Source organism: Paroedura picta, chromosome 15 (genome assembly GCF_049243985.1).
Source record: "Paroedura picta isolate Pp20150507F chromosome 15, Ppicta_v3.0, whole genome shotgun sequence".
In the NCBI taxonomy this organism is placed as follows: Eukaryota; Metazoa; Chordata; class Lepidosauria; order Squamata; family Gekkonidae; genus Paroedura; species Paroedura picta.
This window is the reverse complement of record NC_135383.1, coordinates 11,330,810-11,346,813: the sequence shown is the minus strand read 5'-3', so window position 1 is coordinate 11,346,813 and position 16,004 is coordinate 11,330,810. Positions and strand designations below refer to the sequence as shown.

Here is a 16,004-nt window from a genome sequence, read left to right as displayed (position 1 = left end):
GCTCAACCATCGGCACAACCATAGCAAGTCCTTGGAACGACCTGAGAGCGAGCGAGAGAGAAAATGCACGCATACAACAGGTTGCAACTCTGGCCACACAATTGATCCTATCCATGTAGCTCTCTAAACATGACTATGGCAGTGTGGAAAAAAAGCCATGGGGAATGCTGCCTCTAGAACCGATACAGAGTGATTTGACAGTGAGTTTCATATCGCCAAAGGAATCCCATCAAAACATCGGAAGAGCCCTGCTGGATCAGACCAGGGGTTCATCTAGTCCCGACTCCTCATTCACACCATGGCCATCCGGGTCCTCTGGACAGCCAGCAATGGGAGAGAGGCCAAGGACTGGCCCTGATGCTGCTTCTTGGCTCTGGGATTCAGAGGTCTGGTGCCTTTGAGGGTCCTCTCAGGCCCCACAGCTAGTAGCCACTGAGAGGCCTTTCTCTATGAATCTAGCTAACTCCCTTTTAAAGCTGTCTATCCCTGTGCCTAGAGCCTCTTGTGGTTCTGTGCCTAGAGCCTCTTGTGCCTGGTAAGGCAGCAGACATGCAGTCTGAAAGCTCTGCCCATGTGGCTGGGAGCTCGATCCCAGCAGCCAGCTCAAGATTGACTCAGCCTTCCATCCTTCCGAAGTCGGTAAAATGAGTACCCAGCTTGCTGGGGGGTAAATGGTAATGACTGGGGAAGGCACTGGCAAACCATTGAGTCTGCCATGAAAACGCTGGAGGGCGTCTCCCCAAGGGTCAGACATGACCCGGTGCTTGCACAGGGGATACCTTTACCTTTTAATTCCTATGGCTATCACCATAAGATTCTCACACCTCTTCTAAATGGACTAGGAGTGTAGAGAACGGAGCAGAATAAGAATTCACGACAGGCCAAAGAAATGAACCATTTATTATTCAAACCAGTTTTATTTGAAATATATTTATATCCTCCACCTTTCCTCCTTGCAGAGCTCAAGGCAGCTTCCATTAAAAAAAACAAACTGTAAAATCACAATTCAGGACAGCTAGCAAACTTCATGAAATGCAGTCCTAAATCAAACAGAATTCTGTGTCCTCCTCCGCCAGCTATTAACCTGGCAAGCCGGATTTGACTCTCTGCTCCTCCGCCTCTTGCAGCCAGCTGGGTGCCCTTGGGCAAGTCACAGTCCCGTGAGAACCGTTCTCTCCGAGCTCTCTCAGCCCCACCTACCCTACAGGATGCCTGCTGTGGGGGGAGGAAAGGAAGGCGATCGTAAGCCGCTTCAGGTCGAGAAAAGCGGCGTATAAAGCCAACTCTTCCTCCAAAGCGTGAAAGTGAAGTGGGGGCGGGGGCTCGCCTCCCCGCAGAAGCTGTCCAGCGCCTTGCACGCTCCAGGAATCTGGGACTGTGGCCGGGCCGTGCAAAGTCCAGACCGCGCGCAACGAAAGCGTGGCAAAGGCTCGGTATACCCTGAAGGAAGATGGCTGCAGCTGCCGTCTGAACCCGGAGAGGAGGAGGAGGAAGGGGAAAAGGGCTTTGGGCCGCCCGTGATTGGCCGCGGAGAGTCAGCGGGGCGAGGGCTGGGCCGGGCTGGGTTGCTGGGCGCGCTCAAAGCGCTGCCGGATCGCAGCGGGGACGGCCTGGGCGAGCATGGCTTTGCTGGCGGGCGCCGTGTGCCTGGTGGTGGGCGGGGGTCTGGCCGTGGCCCTGGCCCTGGACGGCGGGATGCTCTTCCCCCGGGAGTCCCCTTCGAGGGAGCTGAAGGAGCTCGGGGGCCTCTGGAGCTTCCGAGCCGACTGGTCCGAGCAGAGGGATGCGGGGTTTGTGCAGCAGTGGTACCGGCAGCCTCTCCGGCAGGTAAGGGGGTAGAGATGGGGGCTGGCCGGGAGTAGAAAGAGGGGTGGCTTGATGGTCGGGTCATCCGTGGCTGCTTTCGAAAGGACGGCCGTCTACACGTGCCCCGGCGCACTCTTCTTTCTTTTACTGCCTCGGGTGTTGCGGAGAGGAGCGCAGAATTCGAACTCAGCTCTCTCCTGCCTCTGCCCCATCCGGCCTCCGTTTAGTTCTCCTGTCTAGAAGATGAAGAAGGGTTGGTTGGTATCCCCCGCTTTTCCATACTTGAAGGATAGAAGTGGCTTAGGGTCACCCTTCCCTTCCTTTCCCCACAACAGGCTCCCGGTGAGGTAGGGGGGACTGAGAGAGCTCTGATAGAACTGTGACAACAGCTCTAAAAGGACTGTGACTGGCCAAAGGTCACCCAGCTGGCTGCATGTGGAGGAGCGGGGAATCAAACCGACCGGGAAGGACAGGCTATACAAATTAAATTATTATTATTATAAACCTGGTTATCTGGATTAGAGGCCAGTGCTGTTAACCACTATGCCACGCTGCCCTAATGGACGCCGCTTGGACGTAGCCAATTGTCAGAGGGTGAGGCTGAACAAGGACAAGGGGTGGCATAACGGGCTGACCCCCTCCCAGAACGGAAACCTGGCATGTCCAGCTTTCTCAGCCACGTTCTTCTTAAGAACTTCACAAGAGCCCTGCTGGGGGGGACCAAAAAGTCCACCCAGGAAGTCCGCAAGAAGGGCACGAAAGGAATAACCCTTCCTTGCTCGCCTTCAGCACCTGGTATTCAAAGGTAGACTGTGCCTGAACCTGGGGGCTTGATGGTGGGGGACTTTGGGGCAAGGCAATGCTCTGGCCCAACATCCTTACAGCACTGCCCTACTTGCTGGCCCATTCCAACGTCGATGCATCCAGCCCAGCCTCAGGCTTCACACATGAGCCCCTGGAAGCTCCTAAGCTGCCCACAAGCAGTTTCTTGCCCTTGGTAGTTATAACTATCATGTGGAAGGGCTAGTGGCTCTTTCCTGCAGCTGTGCTGAAAACAGGAAGTTAAGCCGTTCTGTGGAGCCGAAAAAACGGAACTTGGCCACTGGAAAGCTGTGGAAATTTTGCTTCTCCAGCCAGAAAGGAACCCCCTCATATGTCTGTGAGTCAGGGGGGTAGGAGGAACTGCAAGAGGGGATAATATTTCCAACGGGTTTATTGTAATGCAGAGTTATAATGTGTCAAAAACAGCACTGTGTATTAGAATGCCGTGGAGTTTACAGCTCTCTGAAGCTTTGGGTGGGCTCCAACCATTGATAGGTGATGTCATGAGACTGCAAACTCAAATTTCCTTTTTGTGGCGATGTGGCAAAGGCCTGTTGCCCCACACCTTCCATAGGTGGCATTTTGAAGACAAAGCGCCCTTCTACAATCCTGTGCCAGCCTGCTTCTAAAGGCACAGGAGCACAGCCAGAAAAACAGTTGGCAACCCTATAGGATTGATACAGTTCTCCTAGTGGGAGAGACTCGCTTGGGAGAAGGGGATCTGTGCAAAGTTGGACAGAGCGGAGGAGCGGCTTCGCCCTGACGTGTGACTTTTCCTTTCAGTCGGGGCCTGTGATCGATATGCCGGTCCCCGCCAGCTTCAACGAGATCACTCAGGATCCCAACCTGCGGAAGTTCGTCGGCTGGGTTTGGTACGAGAAGGAGGTGCTCCTGCCGGCCCGCTGGCTCCAGGAGGAGGCTCGGACCCGTGTCGTGCTTCGGATCGGCAGTGCTCATTACTACTCCATCGTTGTGAGTCCCGGGAAACCGTTCGACCCACCAAAATATGCGCAGCTTTGGTTTCTGGAGGGAGGGGTTGCAGCTGGGTTTTCCTGTGCGGACCGGGAAAATCCGTTTTGAAAGTGCATTATCTAATGTGTGCGGAATGGGCCTCTGGGAGAATCTTCCATTCCCGGGGAACACGTTAGGGTCAAGGGAGGGATTTTCTTCCAGGCCAGATTGGGCCAGGGATCCTGGAGGGTTTTTGCCTTCTTCTGGGTATAGAGGCCTGTGGATTTCTTGCATTGTGCAGGGGGTTGGACTAGATGACCCTTGGGATCCCTTCTAGTTCTATGTTTGTATGAACATGGACAGGCTAAGCAACTCTGGCTGGTAGAGGACACTCTTCCTGCTTGTGGGCCGTGGCAGATGCCCTGGCAAGCCGATCTTTGCCACCAATTCCTTGATTCTCCCCAAAGAGCCTGGCCCCCCAGATTCCAGAACAGTCACATTTCACATCTGATATAGTTAGGAAAGTGATTTTGAAGCCAATGCTTCAGGATCTGTTCGGACATGCATTAATTGGATGGGCAGCTCATGTGAACTAGCACCCTTCAAAAACAATGCTAATTTTTAAAGGTAAAGGTATCCCCTGTGCAAGCACCGAGTCATGTCTGACCCTTGGGGTGACGCCCTCTAGCGTTTTCATGGCAGACTTAATACGGGGTGGTTTGCCAGTGCCTTCCCCAGCAGCAAGCTGGGTACTCATTTTACCGACCTCGGAAGGATGGAAGGCTGAGTCAACCCTGAGTCGGCTGCTGGGATCGAACTCCCAGCCTCATGGGCAGAGCTTTCAGACTGCATGTCTGCTGCCTTACCACTCTGCGCCACAAGAGGCTCTTTGCTAATTCTTATGCTACATTTTAAAAAAAAGGAATTTGATTTGAAGCTGCACATGTGAACTGGCACCCTTCAAAAGCATTGCATATCTATCACATCACTGTTCTGCTGTTCCCATAAGGAGACTGGAGCAGCTTAAGACACTTCTTCCCTTTACCACTCCCAATTTTGTCCTCCCAACAACCCTGTGAGGGTAAGAAAGGGGCTGGCCCAAGGTCAACCAGACATTTCACTGGATTTGAACCCAGGTCCAGCATTTTTACCATCACACCCAATCCGTGTTTGAGCAAAACCAGAAAGAAACAGGGCCAGCAAATGCCTCCTCCAGCAAGCTACCAAGAGGGTGCAAAGAGCAAAGGATCGTGGCCGTATTTCTGGAGCTTTCTGTTCAAGTCTGAGCGTCTTACATTGACAGGAAAGTGGATCGTAGATATGTCTCTCATATTCCTCTCCAGACCTCTGCTTTGTCCCTTTGCAGTGGGTCAACGGGGTGCAGGTGACCGAACACGAGGGCGGCCACCTCCCCTTCGAAGTGGAGATTGGCAGCTTGCTCCAGCCTATGGAATTGTGCCGCATCACCGTGGCGGTCAACAACACCCTGACGCCCCACACGCTGCCTCCGGGGACGATTCAGCATTTCAAGGATGAGTCCATGTGAGTTCACGGTCCTGCAAGGAGATGCATGTGGGTGGGCGAAACAGACAGAGAGAGATCCTCCATCCTGCACTCGAGATCCAAGAATGCTCTCCCTAGATGGGATAAAGGACCCCGAAAGCAAGAAATGTTCAGAGGTGGCCTTGGCACTGCCTGCCTCTATGTAGCAACTCCGGACTTCCGTTGTGGTCCCCCATCCAAGATCTAACCAGGACTGACCCTGCTTATTTTCAGATTCAGGTTGGCCTGGACTGTCTAAAGCAGGGGTAGTCAACCTGTGGTCCTCCAGATGTTCATGGACTACAATTCCCATGAGCCCCTGCCAGCGTTTGCTGGCAGGGGCTCATGGGAATTGTAGTCCATGAACACCTGGAGGACCACAGGTTGACTACCCCTGGTCTAAAGTCGCCTTGCGTTTTTTATTTCCAGGCCTTGGTTGTGGTCTCAAAGAACCTTAATCTTTTTTCTCATACATAACGTCTTTAACAATACGAACCGTCAGTTTGCAATTTTAAATCCTTGTTGGGAGAACCAGCTTAATGTCGTGGTTAAGAGTGGCAGCAGCTTCCAATCTGGGGAGCTGGGTTTGATTCCCTGCTCCTCTGCTTGCAGCCAGCTGGGTGACCTCGGGATAGTCCCAGTCCTGTTGGAGGCGTTCTCTCAGAGCTCTCTCCGCCTCAGCTCCCTCACGGGGCACCTGTGACGTTGGGAGGAAGGGAAGGCCATCGGAAGCTGGTTTGAGATGCCTTCGGTAGTGAAGGTGGGGGGTAAGAATGAAGTAAATGAGAAATAAATACTATTGATCCTGATTCTCAGATAGGGATTCTTCCTCTGCTCCTGTTCCTCTTGCCTGCCTCGATACAGGTATCCCAAGGGCTACTTTGTTCAAAACACAAGGTTCGATTTCTTTAACTATGCTGGGATTCATCGCCCCGTCCTCCTGTATACGACCCCCTTGGCCTATATCGATGACATCACCGTCACCACCGACTTGGCAGAAAATGTCGGTAGGTTATGCATTTACAGAAATGGTTAACACAAATTTCAGAGTGAGAGGACATTGGTCCTTTTTGTGCAGCAGCAGTCTTAAATGCTTGACTGCCTTTTCTATAATGAAATGAATGAAATTAAGATAACGTCCATTAGCCTCTGAAAGACTTCACTGCGTGACCCACTTTTAATCTGCTGTGAAATTCTCCTGTAAAAAGACCAACCAGGATGTTGCAGGTGGTCTATATCAGGGGTCCTCCAGATGTTCATGGACTACAAGTCCCATGAGCCCTTTCCAGCAAACACTGGCAGGGGCTCATGGGAATTGTAGTCCATGGACATCTGGAGGACCACAGGTTGACTATCCCTGGTCTATATGATTTATATCCTGCTTCCTGATTGGGTAATTTTGCCAATATGAAGTCCCTGGTTGAAGTCCAGTGAACAGAGCCCAGCTTACAAGTATTTGGATAATGATTTTTTTTTTAATGTCGGAGACCCGGGAGAGCCGCTGCCAGTCAAAAGAGAAGAGCCAAGAGCCAGCGGTTTACTGGGGTTTCTGCAGTTTTGGATGGGTGGGAATTGCCGACTGCCTGCCTTCCACATGCAGAAGGCCCTAAGACACGTCTCCAGTTCAAGGATCTGAGGGTCTGGTGGAAAACCTTTCTCTGCTCAGGGTCCCTAGCCACAAAGAGGTGAGATTCGCCTCAACCAGGGCCAGGGCCTCTTCCCCCCTGGCCCTGGTTTGATGGATTGCTCAGCCAGGTCTACGGTTGAGGCCGGGAGTCATACCACTTAACATCGTGTTGGCTGACCTCCCCCTCCCCTGAGGAAACACCTACAAGGAAACATCCATTGGAGCATCAAGGGCAATCTGTCGACTTAAAGAGCAAAACCCTCCTTAGTGCTCAACCAGCTTGTGTCTATCTTGGGGAGGTTCTAAAATGTTTGAACGTAATAATAGTTTTAATGCCACTTGACTGTATATTATCGCAGGGTGGTTTATAAGAATAACGATGTATTTATTTATTTGCCTGATGCCCCAGAGAGCTGCTTGCCTGTGCAAACAGAGATTGAGCTAAAAGGACCAGTGTTCCACGCCCCACAAGACCACTTTGTGTATGGGAATGCTTTTGAGAGAAGGCAGAAGGCCGCGGATTCCATTCTGTAGCTCAGGTTGCTTTTAGCCTGTTCAGAGGTATTAAGAAACATTTGCACGTGTTCGAGAAGCTCTTTGAAGTAATTTGCGTGCGTTCTTTGTCCATCGTGACAACAACAACCCTGTAAAGTAGGTCAATGCTATCACAGTGCAGGTGGAGGTTGGCCACAGGCTGGCTTGCCTGTGACGGGGGTGAGATTCAAACCCAGGACTTCCTTGCAGCCGCTGACCTGCACTCCTTTTTCCTTGCAGCCACTAAACTTCATTCCTTTACTAACTTCCTTTGCTCCCTTTGTTACAGGGGTGTTGCAGTATTTGGTCTCAGTCCGGGGCAGTTCTCACTATTCCCTGACTTTGGTCTTACGAAATAGAGATGGTGATGCGGTAGCTACAACCACCGGCTCGGCTGGCGGACTGAAAGTGCTGGATCCCAACCTTTGGTGGCCTTACCTGATGAGCGAGCAACCCGGGTATCTTTACTACTTAGAGGTAACACGCTGGGGCCTGATCCTGGGGGGATGAGGAACGTTCCTGTCGTAGGAACATTCCCCTCCGCCCAACACACCACCCCCTCCTTTCTTGAAACCCTGGTGAAGAAAGCCTGCCTTAATTTGAAAGGTTGGTACATCTTGCCACGTGGACAAGATAGTTGACGGAGAAATCACACAATACGCTTTTTGGCAGGGCCAGGGATATGAATCCGAATCTCGGCCCAGTGTTTTAACCAGAACATAATATCTCTGGCTTTCCTAATTGAGTTTCTCAGTAAATGCAACCCCAAGTTCCTAGTCCTCATAGTTACGCCAATGAAATTGCCAGTGAAAGTACCCAAACCAGAATTATGGCTGAATAAGATTTCCAGAAATCAGGAAATGGGGCTTTGTGATTATGGGTAGCTTCTACCTGAGAGAAGCAGACGATCCTACGTGAACGCGGCAAATAAGTGTACACGTGGTATATGTTGTGGATCCCGTGGGGTACGTTTCTGAAGAGGCAGCACATAAATCCACTAAATAACTAAATTACAAGCACACTCTGTGCTCCCATACAGCTTCTCTTTGGGGTACACGGTGGCTCTGATTACGTGGGATGGCACGTAGCAGAAGGGGAGGGCTGGTGGTCAGTGATAGTGGGGAACAGCGCTGGGCGGGCGGGACCACGTGCCTGGAAAGTGAATGTAAAATGCTGCATCTTTGGGCTGCAGGTCACCCTGTCTGCCACGGTGAACGGGGAGGTCTTGGAAGACAAGTACACGCAGCCAGTCGGCTTCCGAACCGTGCAGGTCACCAGCACCCAGTTCCTCATCAACGGGAAACCTTTCTACTTCCACGGGGTCAACAAACACGAAGATGCTGACGTGAGTTGGGCTGACGTCTTTTTCCTACTAAGCCAGTCGCTCAGCACCAGCCAAGGGCCAGGAGCTGTACAAGAACAAGAAGCTGCATAGCCCATGTCCGCATAGGGAACAGGCAAGAAGGAACAGAGGAAGAGCAGGTGTAAAGGCCAACAACCCTAGTAAGGGCCTTGTGTGTAATTAGAATCTCGGCACAAATTTATCTGTTCAGTGAAAACAAGTCCTTGTCTCTTGATTTAAAAGAAAAAAAGTTTTAATCTGTTTTTCTCGTATATTGGTCTCCTTCCAAGGCTGCCAGAGAGCAGCACACGAGGTTCTCCTCACGTTGGTTAGTCCTGCAAGACACTGAAAAAGAGAGTGGCGCATGGTCACCCAAACCACCTTGATGGCAGAAGTGGGGATTAGAACCCAGGTCAGCCACATTGTGATCCGACACTCTGTAAATAAGAAGAATTGGTTCTTATATGCCGCTTTTCTCTACCTGAAGGAGTCTCAAAGCGGCTTACATTCACCTTCCCTTTCCTCTCCCTACAACAGACACCCTGTGAGGTGGGTGAGGCTGAGAGAGCCCTGATATTATGCTCAGTCAGAACAGTTTTATCAGTGCTGTGGTGAGCCGGAGGTCACCCAGCTGGCGGCCGGTGTGGGAGAAGCAGGGAATCAAACCCAGCTCGCCAGATTAGAAGTCCGCCCTCCTAACCACACCACCAAGCTGGCTCTCTACCCGCTACACTGCCTTGGCTCTCAGATGAAGCCAGGCCCAAACACCCATTAGGATGGGGCTCTTGCTAATTCCTAGGGGGGCTCACCAGCTTCTTTCTTGCACAGATCCGTGGGAAAGGACTGGACTGGTCACTGATTGTGAAGGACTTCAATCTCTTGCGCTGGCTGGGAGCCAATGCCTTTCGCACCAGCCACTACCCCTACGCTGAGGAGATCATGGAGCTCTGCGATGCTTACGGCATCGTGGTGATCGATGAGTGTCCAGGAGTGGGCATGAGAGACAGGTAGGGTTGGGAACATTTGGGGAATGGAGCCTGGGGAGGACGGGGTTGGGGGAGGAACCTCCGCACTTCTCCTCTAGTCTGAGAGCAAAACTGGCAGGCCGTTATTAGATGGAACCATGAGAGAGGGAAACGTCACAGTTAATACATCTGACAGCAGATGTTCTTACTCCTCTGTCTAATGCAGGGGTAGTCAAACTGCGGCCCTCCAGATGTCCATGGACTACAATTCCCATGAGCCCCTGCCAGCATTCGCTGGCAGGGGGCTCCTGGGAATTGTAGTCCATGGACATCTGGAGGGCCGCAGTTTGACTACCCCTGGTCTAATGCCTGTAAGTTCTCTTATGTGGCCGATGCTTTGGGCTGATCCTGCGTTGAGCAGGGGGTTGGACTAGATGGCCTGTATGGCCCCTTCCAACTCTATGATTCTATGTGCAGATCTGCTGTCATGGTGAGTTTTTGATTTTAAGGCTTTAAATTAAGCAGGCTCCATGGGTCTTCTTGAGAAAGGCAGAGATCTGGTGAATTAACATGACGGTGGGGAGGTATTTAAGAGAGAAGCAGGGCAGAGGGAAGGAGGAGACCTCCAAACAAGCCATCCTGAAAAAAGTGGCTTCATTCATCATCAGCAAAACTGATATTTTAAATAAAGAAAACGATCAGAGCACAGAATCATAGAGTTGGAAGGGACCTCCTGGGTCATCTAGTCCAACCCCCTGCACTATGCAGGATACTCCCAACCCTGTTGCTCATCCACTGTAACCTGCCACCCCCTTGAACCTTCACAGAATCAGCCAGTTGGCCGATTGAGCCAAGAGTTGCACAGAAGACCGATCAACTCCATGCATTGGGCTGATGCTTAACCCTACGCTCCTTCCTTTCAGTGCCAACTTTGGGAACAAATCTCTACAGCATCACCTCGTCGTGATGGAGGAGCTCATCCGCCGGGACAAAAACCGGCCCTCGGTCGTCATGTGGTCGGTGGCCAACGAACCGGCCTCTGAGCTGCCCCCAGCAGCGTATTACTTTAAGTGAGTATCTCCCACACTGTGAGAAGGGTCAGACGGAGTCAGCTTGCACCCCAGGGAACAAGGTTTCCGCTCATGTGAACAGAACACAAGCTGGTATTCAATCTTTATTAGTACAGTCACAGCCCAGTTCAGATCTTACCAGATTCCGACCGATAGACTGGTATTCTTCTTGTCCTGCAAGAGACCACAGACACCAATCCCCTCTCCCCAGGACAAGCTCCTTGGCTGCTTCAGAGAAAAGGAGTCTGGGTAGAGGAGATGGGAATACCTGGTGAAATGGCGCAACCCTGACCGAGTACGTTTCTGTGTTCTCTTCTTGGCCCACAGGACAGTGATTGCTCATACCAAAGCCCTGGACCCCACGCGGCCGGTGACGTTCATCTCAAACGCCAATTATGCGCTCGACCAGGGGGTAAGCACCCTGCCTCCTTTTGTGACAGAACTTTGGCAGTTGGGTTGTGTTAGGAGAAGTCACAAGAAGCAATAGCACCTCTTCAATACACACCAGCCAGAGCTCTTCTGAGTTTTGGGTGCCATCCTGTAAGAAAGAGGTGGATAAATCGGAGCCGGCTCTGAGGACAGCTGCCAAGATGGAGGAGGCTTACCTGCCTTGGAGGTCCTTCAAGCAGAAGCTTGGATAGCCCTGTGGGAACCTTTCACTTTGGATTTTCCTGCCCTGAATAAGAGGTTGGACTAGTGTAGGCTAGGCAGCCCCTTCCCAGAAAGGCTAAGCACACACGGGAGTCTTCGTCACCCTCCTTATTCCTTCCCTCAGGCTCCAGTTTGACGTGGTGGTTAAGAACAGCGGCCTCTAACCTGGAGAACTGGGTGTGATTTCCCCACTCCTCCACATGCGGGTGACCTTAGGCCAGACAAAGTTCTCTCAGAGCTCTCCCAACTCCACCTACCTGACAGGCTGTCTGTTATGGGGAATGGAAGGGTAGGCGATTATAGGTCGCTTTGAGAGCCTTTCAGATATTAAAAAGCGGGGAACCGAAACCCAGCTTGTTCTCCTCGCTCGACCTAAGCTGACGTCTTCCACAGGCACCTTACGTGGATGTTATCTGTGTGAACAGCTATTTCTCCTGGTACCACGATCCTGGCCACCTGGAAGTCATTCAGCTGCAGCTCAATTCACAGTTTGAGAACTGGTACAGAACTCACCAGAAGCCCATCATCCAGAGCGAATACGGAGCCGACGCTGTTCCCGGCCTCCATAGTGTGAGTTGTGGGCGTGGAAGAGAAACATACTGTTTTGAATTATGTTTAGTGTTCCACCCACCGAGTAAACGGAGGGGGGAGAATGGGGGATACCGAAGGAGGTTCCTTCTGCTTCTGCTGCTAAATATGTGGGGAACATTTTGAAGGGGGGGCAACTATCTCCTTGAGTCTGGGGCAGAATTTTCCAGTATTTATTTTATTTATTTGTGGTTGGATTTATATCCCACCGCTTCTCCAGGGACTCGTGCCGGCTTACAATAAAAACACTGATAAGTTAATAAAATCCTGGTAAAATCCCCAACAGCCTTCCAAGAATGGCAGCCCAAAAAACCACCCTCTAACTCCGGAGCAGACCAACCAGGGTGGGGAGCAGCGATGTCCGTGCTCTAGCCTGAGAGGGGGGGCACTTGGATCTTCCTCTGGCCTCAATCCCAGACTTGGTAGAAGAGCTCCACTTTACAGGCCCTGCGGAACTGTGAGAGCTCTGTCAGGGCCTTCAGTTCTCCCGGGAGCTCATTCCACCAGGTCGGGGCCAAATGTGCTGGCCACTGATTGCATGATGGCACCATTCATCCCCTTTGAACAGCACACAAACACTCTATGTTAAAACAAGGGGGCAGGTGCATCTCACCTTGATTCCACACACGTTTTTTGTGCATGTTATTCACTGGGGCTTACGCAAGAGGCTGTTTCGTCTAAGAGGTTTTGTTGCTATCATGAGCTTCAGCCTTTCCTCTCCTGCCTTCAGGACCCTCCGCTTATGTTCACGGAGGAATACCAAGCAGCTGTACTGAAGGAATACCACACCATCTTTGACCAAAAGAGGAAGGAATACGTCATCGGGGAGCTCATCTGGAATTTTGCCGATTTTATGACCGAACAAGGTATGGCTGTGCAGGGTTAGAATTGCCACATTTAATAACCACTTACAGCACTATTTGTTGTGAGTGAACCCTTTAAAAACCTCACAGCTTTGAAAAGAAGAGGAAGAGTTGGTTCTTCTATGCCGCTTTTCTCTACCCGAAGGAGTCTCAAAGCAGCTTACATTCACCTTCTTTTTCCTCTCCCCACAACAGACACCCTGTGAGGGAGGTGGGGCTGAAAGAGCCCTGATATTACTGAAGAAGAGTTGGTTCTTATATGCCGCTTTTCTCTACCCGAAAGAGTCTCAAAGCGGCTTACAGTTGCCTTCCCTTTCCTCTCCCCACAACAGACACCCTGTGAGGTGGGTGAGGCTGAGAGAGCCCTGAGATTACTGAAGAAGAAGAGTTGGTTCTTATATGCTGCTTTTCTCTACCCGAAGGAGTCTCAAAGTGGCTTACTGTCGTCTTCCCTTTCCTCTCCCCACAACAGACATCCTGTGAGGGAGGTGAGGCTGAGAGAGCCCTGATATTACTGTAGAAGAAGAAGAGTTGGTTCTTATATGCCGCTTTTCTCTACCCGAAGGAGTCTCAAAGCAGCTTACATTCACCTTCCCTTTCCTCTCCCCACAACAGACACCCTGTGAGGTGGGTGAGGCTCAGAGAGCCCTGAGATTACTGAAGAAGAAGAGTTGGTTCTTATATGCTGATTTTCTCTATCCGAAAGAGTCTCAAAGCGGCTTACAGTTGCCTTCCCTTTCCTCTCCCCACAACAGACACCCTGTAAGGGAGGTGAGGCTGACGAGAAGTAAACATAGACTCAGCTTTTCTCCCCAAGAGCCAAAGCAATTATAAATGCTTCGCTTTGGCCGAATTGTAACCATTTTACTCTGTGAGGGAAACAAAGCACCATGGACTTCTAAAATCTTCTCTTAGAATTTTTTATCTGTGAAAGTTAACTTTGGGATATTCTTTGCATATTTTCTGTGCTTTCCAAGCATTCCCAGGATTCTTGCTGTACTTTGAGCCTGGATGGTTCATTACCAATTTGAAGCTTGACTGTTTGGTTGTCAACATGCAATAGCATAGTTGAGTGTTTGCTCAGTGACATGCAGTGGCAGACAGTATTCCCCTAACAGCTGCATTTATGAGAGCCAGAAGCAAGAGAGGTTAAGTGCCTCACATCTGCTGCCTCTTTAATACCGAGTAAATCATTTCTGTTTCATAAACCTGAGAGGCAGAAATGGGAAACTCCCAGGATTTTGCATTCCTTAAATACGTGTCACCTATTTTGAACACTTGAGCTCCCAAGGCAGTTTACAGTAGTTTCATATTTAGGGAAATGTATGTTGTTATTCTGGGCTTGTACAGTTCGGTCTTCTGGTAATCAGAGGCAGTGCTGGAATCAGGAATCTTCCTCTGTATGGAGATTTCACCAGGCATTTCCCCCCTACCCAAAATACTTTTAGGTACATCCTGGCAAACGCAAATAAAAACGTCTTTTACAAAAATCTTAGCAGGAGGGCACATTTTGCCCTTAGCCCAAAATCCCATTCAAACCAAACAGGAGTCCTGTAGCATAGTGGTCCCCAACCTTTTTCAGGCTGGGGACCGGGGTCAGCAATGATGGCGATTGCCCGGCCGCGCATGCACGCTTTTGGTCACACATGGCGCATGCGTGGCCCTGCTTCCCCCCCCCCCCCCCCCAGTAAGAAGCTTGCCGGGAAGCAAGCTTGCGGCCTGGTAAGTTTCTTACTGCGGGGGAGGCGGGGAGAGGGAGCCGTGGCCCAGTGCCAGGGCCTTCGCGGTCCGGCACCGGGCTGCAGCCCCGTGGTTGAGGACCACCGCTGTAGCATCTTCAAATCCAGTACATTTATTATGGCACAAGCTTCTCGTAGGCTGTTCCTGCAATGAATCTCATGGCACCCTAGATAAACATCGGTTTGACTTGGCTACAGCGAACAGGGCAGCCACGCTGGGATTTGCTACCTGGAAATGCTGCAGCTCTTGGCAGACAAGCCGCTGCCAAAGTATTTGAGTCATCAGATGTTTTTTTTTCCCCCCACTGCCTTTCCCATTCGCAGGAACAACACGCATTTTGGGGAACAAGAAAGGGATTTTTACCCGTCAGCGGCAACCCAAGGCAGCTGCCTTTCTTCTGAAGGAGAGGTACTGGAGACTCGCAAACGAATCCGGGCTTCTCCCCTCGAAGCACAACAGCGTCTGTTTCCCTCAACCCCAGGCCTTCAGGTGTACTTAAGAGGTTGGAATTCGGACAGGGCGGCAGACTCTTCTCGGTTCTCGCATAGTTCAATGCAGGAAATGGCATGGAAGGTGGGGCAGATGGAACGCTCGCTTTAAGTTGAAGCTGCAAAAAGGAGAACGCCGAGCCCCACGGAACCAGGAAGGAGCTACGTCCCCAGGACTCCCGTTCCACATTTCAACTCCAAGGAGGCAGAGGGACGGACGTTTATGACACCGGGACCTTCAGCTTTGGTAAAACTTGCATATTTTTGGCTACCGACAGCCAGCCTGCCAGCAACAGGCACAGATCACCTCCTCTGTTTAATCCCTATTTCATTCTCCCCAGTGGGGAGCTACAGCAGCGTACGTCTTTGTCTCCTCCTTTTTTGTCCTCACAACAACCCTGTGCGGTAGGCTAGGGCTAAGTGTGTGACTGGTCCAAGGTCACCCGCTCCCGTGACAGAGCACAAGTTCAAGTCAGGGCCTCCCAGTTCCTAGTTTGACCCTCTAATGACTGCACCGTCCTAGCTGATGTATCTTTAGATCACTTGGTCTTTTAATTCACAATTTGTTTCAGGATGTATGAACTGAACGCTTATGCCCAGAAGCAACATGAAGGTTGGATTTGGGGATGGGGACGGACATGGGAATCAGCCAGTCCGGTATTAATAGGTTTGCCAGGTTCCCCCTGGCCACTGTCAGGGAGAAGCAATGGATGTTTACTGTACCGTATGAATTGTAATGTAAAGCGCCCCGAGTCAAACGGGAAGGCGGTATATAAATATAATAAATAAATAAGTCTGCTTTTCATCCATCTTGTTTTCCATCCTTCAAGGTCTCACCTCCGGGGGGGGGATAGTCTCCCACCTAGCCCCCCTCACAGAGACTGGGGCAGCTGGTGCCTTCTGATTCCATTTGCCTTCTGATCTAGAATTTTAAGCAAGACAAGATGTTTAAAACTTGGAAGTTCTTCTAACCACCCACTGAGGACGCAACAGCTGTTATGTCTGTCATTTACCT

General features: G+C 51.0%; 1 protein-coding gene across 1 annotated transcript; it reads left to right on the top strand.

Moving 5' to 3' along the window:
• The first annotated feature begins 1,447 nt into the window (after positions 1 to 1,447).
• On the top strand, positions 1,448 to 15,792 carry GUSB (glucuronidase beta). Its single transcript, XM_077311765.1, has 12 exons — positions 1,448 to 1,827; positions 3,412 to 3,600; positions 4,946 to 5,121; positions 5,986 to 6,128; positions 7,572 to 7,759; positions 8,475 to 8,627; positions 9,453 to 9,631; positions 10,513 to 10,659; positions 10,987 to 11,071; positions 11,704 to 11,880; positions 12,629 to 12,764; positions 14,825 to 15,792. Exons 1-12 carry the CDS (start codon positions 1,621 to 1,623, stop codon positions 14,998 to 15,000), a joined length of 1,956 nt encoding a protein of 651 aa, XP_077167880.1. The 5' UTR covers positions 1,448 to 1,620; the 3' UTR covers positions 15,001 to 15,792.
• Positions 15,793 to 16,004: the final 212 nt, after the last annotated feature.

What these genes read in the sequence shown, in the direction of transcription:
- GUSB (XM_077311765.1), top strand. Translation starts at nt 1,621, where the DNA reads ATGGCTTTGCTGGCGGGCGCCGTGTGCCTGGTGGTGGGCGGGGGTCTG. An exon ending in CATTTCAAGGATGAGTCCAT is followed by an intron (nt 5,122 to 5,985) that starts GTGAGTTCACGG and finishes GCCTCGATACAG; the next exon opens with GTATCCCAAGGGCTACTTTG. An exon ending in CCAGCAGCGTATTACTTTAA is followed by an intron (nt 10,660 to 10,986) that starts GTGAGTATCTCC and finishes CTTGGCCCACAG; the next exon opens with GACAGTGATTGCTCATACCA.